General features: G+C 39.7%; 1 protein-coding gene across 6 annotated transcripts in view; it reads right to left on the bottom strand.

Annotated features, from left to right (window-relative positions):
- ttll1 (tubulin tyrosine ligase-like family, member 1) overlaps window positions 1-8,920 on the bottom strand; it is a 13,969-nt gene extending 5,049 nt beyond the window's left edge. Inside the window, exons 1-8 of one of the 6 annotated variants that reach the window (XM_079869146.1) lie at window positions 8,738-8,920; window positions 7,864-8,033; window positions 6,512-6,720; window positions 6,259-6,439; window positions 4,665-4,802; window positions 4,492-4,600; window positions 1,795-1,938; window positions 1,528-1,614 (exon numbers count right to left, since the gene is read on the bottom strand). In XM_079869146.1, coding sequence (XP_079725272.1) covers window positions 1,528-1,614; window positions 1,795-1,938; window positions 4,492-4,600; window positions 4,665-4,802; window positions 6,259-6,439; window positions 6,512-6,720; window positions 7,864-7,976 — 981 coding nt within the window. In that variant the 5' untranslated portion in view covers window positions 7,977-8,033; window positions 8,738-8,920. The remainder of the gene's footprint in view (window positions 1-1,527; window positions 1,615-1,794; window positions 1,939-4,491; window positions 4,601-4,664; window positions 4,803-6,258; window positions 6,440-6,511; window positions 6,721-7,863; window positions 8,034-8,737) is intronic. The other 5 variants (XM_079869148.1, XM_079869150.1, XM_079869149.1 and 2 more) reach the window with 5 other exon arrangements.
- Between the last annotated feature and the right edge of the window lie 2,231 nt (window positions 8,921-11,151).

Genomic DNA, 11,151 nt, shown 5'->3' with positions numbered 1-11,151 from the left:
AAAATGAGCATTTCACCCCCCCTTTAAATCTCTGCCGTTTCCGGATGAGAACCCGCGCAGCATCGTCTTCAACAGCCTGATAGAGAAGATTCTGGAATACCATCCCTCACAGGTATTTTTGTTTAATTGTTTTAATTCCAAAATGAGTTAATTTAATAAATTTGATTAATTAATTTAAATTAACACATTTAAAAAAAAATACATTGTATAAATTTCATTGTTTATAAATACCACACATGCAACATATCTTACTAGTAGTGAATATGTCCTGTGAAAAGCACTTTACATATATAATTTTTGAAACTCTAAAATCTAAACAGAAACTTAGATTATCAGCAGTGACGAGCATCACTATGTTTTTGGTAGTTTTATTTGTCAGATATGAATTGCAATTAGCAATAGTAACTATTTTGTGGCTTTGTCCTGGTTAGGCCCAAGCCTCAGAGGAGCAGTCAGGAGTGGCATCCAGCAGTGAATGTGATCCTCCAGCCAAAAGAGCACCGTTTTCCAAAGAACTGTCTGGAAAGTTATTTCCAGTGGAGACGAGCACACCTGCATCCAAGTTTCTGTCTCAAATGGTGAAAGAGGAGGTGCAGCGGTACAAGGAAGTGCTTTATTACACAGCGCACTAGAGCACCCTATATGGGATTTGGCTATTGTGTTGGAAGGCCTTACGGCAGCTCCCTTTGAGCCTATTGAAGAGGCTCCTGAAAAGTTACTCACTCTAAAGACCATCTTCCTTCTTGCTATCTCGTCTCTTAAAAGAATCGGAGACTTACAGGCCCTATCAGTAGCTCTGTCCTGCCTGGAGTTCGCATGGTAAAAGCTTTTCTTCACCCTAGGCAGGGTTATGTTCCTAAGGTCCTCACCAATATGGCGAGGCCTATTGCGCTGCAGGCTTTCTGTCCTCCACCTTTTCTAACCCCAGACCAGGAGGCCTGTTAGGGTCCTAGGCGCTTACGTCCACAGAGCTGCCCTGTGGCTTAAGTCTGATCCATTATTCGTCTGTTTCGGGTCACCCAGGAAGGGGTGCCCAGCATCGAAGCAGATGATGAGTAAGTGGGTAGCCGGCGTGACCTTTCAACGTGATGACGTAGTTCCCTGTCCGTTTGTTGATCAGCTCAATCAGAACTATTGAAGGTAAAAAGTCTATAACTTATCTGTTTTTTTTTTTTTTTAAATGCCCTATCGTTTCGCTAGATAACAACCTCTTCTTCAGCTGTGATCGCATACAGCCCGTGTAAACACTTCAAAGACTTTTGAAACTGCATTGATTTGGACCTAAAAACGATGGTAACCAATGAAGTCCATTGTTAGAAGAAAAATCCAGAAATGTTTTCCTCAAAAAACAATTTCTCTCCCACTGAGGAAAGAAAGACATAGATATCTTGGATGGCATTGGGGTGAGTAAATTATTAGGAAATTTTCATTTTGGGGTGAACTAATCCTTTAAATGCTAAAATTTAGTAAAGCTAAATAGAAATATAAAAAACGTATAAAATGTTGAAAGCGATGATGATATCTGACCTCGATCAGCCACGGCTTGAGTCTGTCGTCGATGATGATGTCATAACCGTAACACTCGAAGCAGTGCTTGTCGTTGTTCATGACGGGCTGCAGCCAGAACAGAAACACATTATTATTATTACTGTGAATGACTCCTCTTAGTCCTCCAGCTCAACACTTATGCATCAGAACGATCCAGTGTGTGCGGTCCTACATCATCACGCCTGACAGATGCGGTGATCTGTGGATGTTTCTGCAGAGGCGTTAGCATATTCTAGCTTGACTTACAGCCACGGCTTTGAGCGACTGGACGATGATCCAGTGGATCTGGTCAAACAGGTGGTTGGTGACGTCCCGTCCTCTAGTGCTCTCCAGATAGAGGCGCAGGTTTCCAACCGTCCACTTCCCGCCGTGAACGTGATTGTAGTCGTCCTGCGGTCAAACACACATACACCATATACAGTATATATGAGCTGCACAGCCCCCTGAAAAATATCTGTAAGAAGATGTCTGAATCAGCCATGAGGTGTTTATACAACCAATCCACTGAGCTTACCACAGGTGGACTCCAATCAAGTAGAAACATCTCAAGGATGATCAAACAGGATAACCCTGAGCTCAATTCCTGAGTGTCATGGCAAAGGCTATGAATACTCATGTACATTTTTTATTTTTTTATTTGTAATAAATTTGCAAAGATTTCAAACAAACTTCTTTCACGTTGTCTTTATGGGGTATTGTTTGTAGAATTTTGAGGAAAATGATGAGTTTAATCCATTTTGGAAAAAGGCTGTAACATAACAAAATGTGGACAAAGTGAAGCGCTGTGAATACTTTCCGGATGCACTGTAAATATTAATATTGTAATCTTACTGTTTTTCTGTTAAACAACATTATTATAATTATTATAAAAAGGGCAGTACCCACCATAGCAGGAGCGTGGTACCTGGTAATACCAGTTTATTCTGACCTTTGTCTAATTTACAGGTTTTATTTTTTCTTATTTCTTATGTTTAACTGGCTAAGAAATAAAATACACAGCTGAGCTTTTTTTTTTTTTATAATATAAAATAAAAAGTTTATGGTTGTTTTATGTACTACTAACATTTGAGTAATCAAGTCATGATGGATTTTATGTACAAAATGTCATTTTTATCACAGAATAAGGCAGTAGATTTTATAGTTTCTACTGTAATAAAGGCTATGTCAATTAGCCACATGAATCCATTATTCATATACTTTATTTTTATAAATTCCCCAAGATGGAACACAAAAAATATATTGCTGCAATCATGTCTTCACGTTTCATCAGTCAAAGTGTTTCTGCTTTTTTACTCAGCTGCAGCGACGGCTGGTGACTTTGCCCATATAAGGGATTTCCTGGAACGTCATAAGTTTTGGTCCGTTTTGGAGTATGTACGAAATGCACATTACATGAGAGTCAGGTCATGCAAAGATATCTTGTCTCTTTGAAATTAAACATTCCCATTATCTCAGGGAACCGAGCTCACGTAAGTAACCGAGATAAGTATTGCGTCTTTGCTAAACGCTATGGAGAAAACTCCTTTTTATCCGAAATATGAAGTATTTCATTTCAAAAGCCTTTCGGGTACTCTGCGCTCACTTGGCGGGACGCGCCACGATTGGTCGTAAACAAAGCAGTGCTTGCTTACCAGTTTGAATATCAATCACACTGATCACTTCATCACAGTCAGCTCATGTTCTCATGAAAATATTCGTGCATTCGAATGCTCAGGTAAGATGATGTAAAATTATAGCAGGCTTCCGTCTGTACCATCTTGACTTCTTTGCTCGCTTTCATTACTTTTGTTTTGACGTACGACAAGTGTCGAACACCGTAAAAACTGGGCCGGCTGACACTCAACGACAGCCTGACGACCGACCATCTGCTTGGTGTGTCAGAGCCTTAACAGCACTCGTCATTGTCAAAATTATTGAGATGAACAATCAAATCTAATGGCGCTTTTCCACTGCGTGGTACGACTCGACTCGGCACGGCACGGTTCGGTTCGTTTTAGCTCGGTTGCTTTTCCACTGCAGTTGGTACCGCTTCAAAGTGGGTGGGACTGATCGTTATAGTTGCTGTCTCTACTGCCATGACATTATCATATTAAATGCAAATTTTTCATTCTGTGTTGCCCCATCCACTCCTCGGCAAACAACGAAAGGAAAGTCTGCACCTCGTCTACTGACCACGATTCGGCCATTTCTTTTTTTGAAGTTTATACTCTTTTTTAAAAGCAAATACTTTTAAAAACAGGTGCTAGGCTAAACATTTAGCATTTAACAACTGTTTTATAACAGAAATGTTAAACAAATGACAGTGATCTCCAGTGATGCAAACTACTCAACTTTATCATCATTTTGAATAGAAAATAAGCTATAATTTAGGCAACATGATTTAATTAATTCATAACTGAATGTGAGGAGACAAGAAAAAACTATTTGTCCTGCAGAACCTGGTGTCTGAAGCATGTGTGAAACTAAGACAATCTTACTGGCCGACAGCAGTCCAATGAAATCAATGGAGTGCCTGTAAAGGGTCCTTGCATTACACATCATCAGATTTGAATTGTCTGAAGGAAGATGAGCAGGCATGCCCGAAGCATGGCAACGCAACGCAGCGTCTCATTCCCTTCTCAAGGAATTGGTGTTACATACGTAACCCAGGACCTTACCTTTTCGTAGGGAACTCAATGCTGTGTCAGTTGCTGACACTATGGGAAAGTTAATACCCACCACGCCATGCTGATCAATGCCTGTCTGTGTGCTGTGAAGGTCGCCAAGCACAATCTTGCCACAATCAAAGCACTGAAGGGACCCAGCATAAAGAAGGGACTCTGACACCTCCCTAGAAAGCTGAGTGTTATAAGAGCTAGAAAATAAAGCCCTGAAGCCTCCATTCTCAACTGTTTCAGACTCTTGTAAGTACACAGACACTAGCTGCGGGTGTGAGAGACTTACGCCGTGCTTCTGGATGGCCACGTTGGTGAGGTGCACGAACATGTTGTCCAGCTCACTGGTGCTGGGCGTGTACTTGACCGTGCAGAAGCGGCAGAAGCCCAGTTTGTACCTGAAACACAAAGCGTTTAGTGCGGATAGAGTGGTGCAGTGGCGTGCGGCGGTCACATACTCACATGTAGCACTTCAACGGCCTGTAGCTGGTCACCAGCACGTACAGACGCAGGTCGAACTTCTTCCCGCCGATCAGAAGAGGGTTGTCGATGTACAGAGAGATGACGTAGGCCTCCTTCCCACTGTTCGCTGCCACAAACCTGTCAAACACCAGCATATCAGACAGAAGCAAGCAGCTGATGGCACTTTTACTGTGGTATATTTACTATTAGGGATGCACCGATATGAACATTTGGCTGATACCTTTATATTTGAAAGCCAGTAACCGATATCAGGGCTCCACAATAAGGACTGTCCGATGGCCCGGGCCAGGGCTGCATCTTCACGGAAGTTGATCATTTGAAATATTAAAATTTTTCAAGTGCACGAAGACGCTTAAAGCAGCGCTATGCAGTTTTGGCAATTTCTTCAGTGTTTTCTCGCTTTTTGCTTTCGGGTTTCTCTATAGATCTAAAGTACCCGCGTCTCTCAGTTTGGTACTCGCACCCAGAGCGCCGCGTCTCACAGCGCGCGAATACCCTTACACGTCTCCCTGAGCTTAAACGGATATGTTATGTTTTGTTTATGTGTGCGGCAGTCGTCTATGAGGGGCTTCCGCCTTTACTTTAGTTTTGTTTTAAATGTTCGCTGGTTCCCGCCTCCTTCTTTCCATAATAACATACCTTGGTACAAACTACACGTTTACCGTTTGTTCAAAGCGGCTTGCCCCGTCAGATGCTCTGGCAGATACATGTGCTGACAGATGCACTTGCGCTGCTGCGTAATGCGTTTAGAAAATCCTGCAAATATTTCCATTTTGCCAAATGCTGCAGATTTCCGTAAATGAGCGCCGCCGCGCGTATGTGCAAAAAACAGACTAATAAAATATGAGCGCAATAATTCAGACTAAAATACACATATTGCTAAAATATTTTTTGTTGAACAATAAATGTGCCACATGTAGAATTTTAAACCTACAAGTACGTGTATTTTTATGATAGCAGTTACTGTAAGGAGACTATTGTAACGGGGTAGACCTAATACAATTTAGCTTTTGTTTGTATTTATTTAAATTTTTAGTTTAGTGAATTTAAAAAATGAAAATCATTATTTTTGTTTTTAGATTATAATGTTACAATGTTAGAATATAATGTGATTTTAACCCATTTTTGCACATAATATACTATTTGTGATAAGTTAGGCTAGTAGTTTTTGGTGTCATAATCTTATTCATTAAGGTTACATGGACCAAAAACAACTAAAACAATAACTAAGCCTATTTTATTTTGTTTAATTTATTTATTACTTTTCTGTGTTGGGGCCAGTGAACATTTTGGCAGGGCAAGTAAAAAAACAAAACAAAATCATTTTCTCCCAATTGCCATATTTTTTTTCATCACCATGTTCCTTATGGTATGTAATGTGTGTAACAAGGTCCATACATTTTAGTATCATTATATAATTATAATATTTCTATAATAAAAAATCTATAATAATAAAATGCAAAATCAAAATAACCAAAGAACTAAAATACTAATCCAAAAAATCTTATTGTTTCTTTAAATATATAGCTATTTTTATTTTTGGCACTATTGCCTCACTACAGGACGATCTTACGTGGACGTGCGGCTGTCGCGGGACCACTTCTTGATCTGAGAGAGCTTGTTGATGAGGAAGATGCCTTTTCCCTGCGCCTTCCCGCACGGCTTCATGATCCACGTGCTGGACGGGCTCTTCCGGAACTCCTCCACGAACAGGTTGTAGTCGGCCGGCAGCATGAACGTCACCGGCACGAAGTCTACGGTCAGAGTCAGAGAGTGAGCGACGGCACATACGAGAGAGACGAGAGGAAGAAAGCAGCTCGTTTTACCCAGGTAGAGGTATTTCCCGCTCTCGTCCTTCTCGGCCAAGGGACTGGCCTCCTTCTCCAGGTCTTTGCGGTAGCGCTTGATGTTCTTGATCATCAGGTCCTTCCTGGTCAGCTCGTAGTGGTTGGGGAAGTGGTTGACCATCTGGTCGTCAGTCAGCCGGTAGCCGGTGTCCACGCTGAACACACTGCGGATGGTCTGGATGCTCATCCTGCCAAAGAGATCACATCACTGCAAACATGAGACGCGTGTGTGTGTGTGTGTGTGTGTGTGTGTGTGTGTGTGTGTGTTGCTGTAAGTGTAAATGAAGCCTGTTCACCAGTGCTGGAATGACTACAGCAACCTTTGCAGCACAAGGGCTTATGGGTAACGTCAGCCTAAACCAATGCAATGTTTGTAACACTTTAGTGTGGGCAACACATATTCACTAATAACAACAGGAATTGTCTCAATAAACTCATAATTTACTGCTTATTAATAATTAGTAAGGTAGCACTGCACTGAAGTGATATCCACATTCCTGTGATTTATTTGTCAGACTGATATTCAACACAAAACTGGATTTGAATGGTGGAACTGGACTAGATACCATTAAAACACCACGGCACTAATGATTTTAAATATAAAACATGTTATTTAGTAAAGCATCACAATAAAGAAAATACTGTTCTCTACCTTGCACAATTTGTAATTTCAACATGGGAATTAATTATTTGAAAAATTATCACATCAACAAGAGGTGGATTAATTTTGTGAAGAGCCACCTTGATGGAGAGCTGGGGATCACCACCAACACCCGCCTCTGTAGTGATCATTTTACACAGGGTAGTTTTATAAACTTTCGTCGGAGACAACTGGGATTCACTGATAATCCGCTGTTACTGGTGAATGGGGCCGAGCCGACTATCTCCCGCCTCGACCTTCATCCTCCCGTCGTGCCGACAACTGGTGCCATGATCGGCAGTGCGTGTCCGCGAGTCAACTTTCCCGCGAGTGGGCGTGGTTTCACCGCAGTCAGAGGACACGCCCCCAGTGTTTGAGAGCAGAGACCACTGCTCATTTTTTTCAAGATTTTGACAGTTTATTTTATTTACTTGGCGGCTTTTTTTATCATTCAGATTTTGCTGGGGGGCTAATAACACATTTTTCTGTGGTGTGACAAACTCAGAACACATACTTAATTTAGACTTTACAGGGACTTTAAAGTGTCAGCAGCCTAATAAATCTGCTGCAGTCTGTCAGTAGTGTGTGTGTAACTGGGATTCAGCCCTAGTACTGGTCTGATCAAGTGCTTCAGTGTGTAGTTCGTGTTTGCAGTGTCAGTGTGAACGGATGAAATGAAACGAGGTCTTGCCAGTAGAAGTTCCAGTCGTCACTGTCCGTCACCTGGATCCATCCTCTCTTCTCAAAGTTATTGATCAGCACCGATTTCTCGATGTCCGTCACCCACTTCACCTTCCCAGCCATCGCACACACACACACTCCTGAGAAACACACACACTCCTGAGAAACACACACACACTCCTGAGAAACACACACACTCCCGTCTCAGAGACACCAAACCCCGACAGCTCAAAACACTCATGAGAGAGGAGCGGCTCAATCACTGTGAGATTATTAATGGTGTTTGGCTGAAGAAGAAATGTAAATAATACTTTGCTTTACAATAAGATCCCATTAGATAACATCACTTTAGTAACTAAAAAATACAACTGTTAGGTTCATGTCAGCTCAGGTCCAATAATGAATAAATAATGTTAACAGAAGCAACTGTTGATTTAAAATGTATTAGTAAATGTTAAACATATGCACTAAGATTAATAAATGCTGTAGAAGAACTGTTCATTTTTAGTTCATGTTATATAATAACTAATGTTATTCGCTAATGAAACCTTATTGTAAAGTGTTACCAATATTACAAATACTTTGATAAGTTATTAATTTACTATTTGTAATTGTAAAATTATTAAGTAATTACAATTATTTCAATAATTACACTTTGTTTGGCACTAAAACACATAATCATGTGTGTCACATTATCATTCAGTAATGTCTTTGATAATGTAGTCGATGTTCATGATTGTTTAGAGGAAGATTTCTGTGTCAAAGTGCTGAAACAGATTGTTATTGAACACGGATGATAAACTACAGGCGCTGCTCGTGCGCTTCATTATAAACTGACAGACTACGGATCATATCTTCAATAAAACACGGCGGACTGAACTCACACTCACAGCTGTCAGTCCGCGCAGAGATCAGTTCATGCTGAATGTTGCTGGAGAAATGAGCTTTTCTTCATCAGAGGAGCATCACAACAGCAGCAGCGGCCCATAGCAACGGCTCTCCACTTCCCATAGCAACGGCTCTCCACTTCCGCCTGGACTGCGTCTTCTTCTTCTTCTTCTTCTTCTGGTGTTTTAATGGCGGATTGGCAGACCAACATAAATGGTGCATTCCCGCCACCTACTGATCTGGAGTGTGGAGTATACTTGGCTTTGGAAGAAATGAAAAAAATAAAAAAATAAAAAATCAATTCTATTTATTATTCCTGTTTTATTTAGATATTTAAATATTAATTCATGAATTCTTGATTGTCTTGACCCATTTCCTAACAACACTTTTATTGAAATTGTATCAACTTCCATCCATCGTAACTCTTGACTTAACTGTTGTCTCTCCCTTTCATATGCAGCACATTCTGCACATATCACAGTTTCCTGTATCATGCTTCCCTATTTTATAAAGACTATAATTTAATGCAGTGTGACCAATTCTTAACCTTGTAATAATTACATATTTTTTCCTATTTCCATATCTTTTCCTCTCATTTCCAACCCGTTCCTGAATTTGATAAAGATGTCTTCCTTTAGAGTCACTATTCCATATCTTTTGCCATCTTTTACTAATTTCAATTGCTATTAATCTCTTGATTTCTGATTTACTTAGTGATACATTAATTTCTATTTGTGGATGATTTAATGCTTTCTTTGCCAACTTGTCTACCTCCTCATTACCATCCACACCCACATGTGCTGGCGCCCAGAGGAAGAATACCAAAACCCCTAACTGCCTTGCTCTAAATAAACATTGCAAAATTTCAAATATTAAATCTTGCTGAGATTCAGATTTTCCACTCATAAGACTAGTGAGAGCAGCCATTGAATCATATCCCAGTTCTTGCTGGTTGAACTTCTTCAAAACCACTGTAGTGCTAATATGATAGCTAGTAATTCAGTAGTAAAAACTGACACCTGATCCGATATTCTTTTTGCAATTTTTATATTAAATGTAGGAATGAATACTGCTGCTGCAGTTCTACCAGACTCTGGTTCCTTTGACCCATCTGTAAATACCTGTAATACTGAATAATATTCTCGATTTACATACTGTTTAACTACTAACTCAGTTGGTATGCTTATTGGTTTATTTATCTCTTTATGTATTTGTAAGTCAATGAATGGCATAGGATACATCCAAGGGGGAATAGCTGGTATTGGAACAGAAGGGGCTATTAAATATTCTTTCAATCCCAAACTGTTTGCCTCCTTCCCTACTACCCAACCAAAGCTTGTTGTTTCTTTGTATTCATACTCCCAACACTCCTTCAGAAGTATTTTTACTGGATGACTTTCCAGATGTCCACATACACCTGACCAGTATCTCATCCTCAATTGAAGTCTGCGTTGTTCCAACGGTAATTCTCCTAATTCAACTTGTAGTGATACTACCGGAGAAGATCTAAATGCTCCACAACAAATTCGCAAGGCCTGATTTTGTATTACTTGTATTTTTTTAAGTAAAGTTTTACTCGCAGAACTGTATACTTCCCTAGTCTATATTTGACCTGATCACTGCATAATAAATTCTTTTCAGTGATTGGCAACTTGCCCCCCAATCCGCACCTGACAAGCATCTTAAAACATTTATTCCTTTTTTACACTTTTCTATCAATTTCTGAATATGAACTCCAAAATTTAATTTATAATCCATCCACATACCCAGAAATCTCACTACTTTAACTTGTTCCAGCTGATTACCATACTTTTTAATAATTAACATAGGATTAGTTTTCTTATTTGAAAAACAAATTACTAACCCTAACATTTGCACTTGTTAAGAAAAGAAAATCATTCGTTATAAATGTATATAGGCCTACATATATTTATGATTTTACTGATCGCTAAAAGGAAATACAGTGTTTGAATTTAGTGTTTGGCGCTGTCTAAATAGTTTTGTTTCTCAAAATGCATTATGAAAAAAAAAACATGTTACAGTTGTGTTCAAAATTATTCAACCCCCCAATGCTGTAAATGGTTTTAGGGAATTTAGTGTACATTTGTAATTGTATTCAGAATGAAATCCTACAAGGACTTCTTAAAGAGCCATATGCAACTAAAATGACATCAATTGGTTTTGTAATACAGTAGTAAATGTTTCTTTTGTGAATTCTTCATTGACACAATTATTCAACCCCTTAAAGACTACCACTCTGAAGAACAGAGGTTCGTTGAAGTGTTTTCAATCAGGTATTGAAAACACCTGTGGATGTCAGGGAGCAGCAATAAAGCCTAATAAGCACCAATTAGGCAGCTTTAAAATGACTGTGATACTCAGCTCCTTCTAGACATTTACTGGTGTGGTT

The sequence above is a fragment of the Squalius cephalus genome (assembly GCF_949319135.1).
Source record: "Squalius cephalus genome assembly, chromosome: 4".
Lineage (NCBI taxonomy): Eukaryota > Metazoa > Chordata > Actinopteri > Cypriniformes > Leuciscidae > Squalius > Squalius cephalus.
The sequence above is the reverse complement of the archived record's forward strand: the minus strand, read 5'-3'. Positions and strand labels throughout refer to the sequence as shown.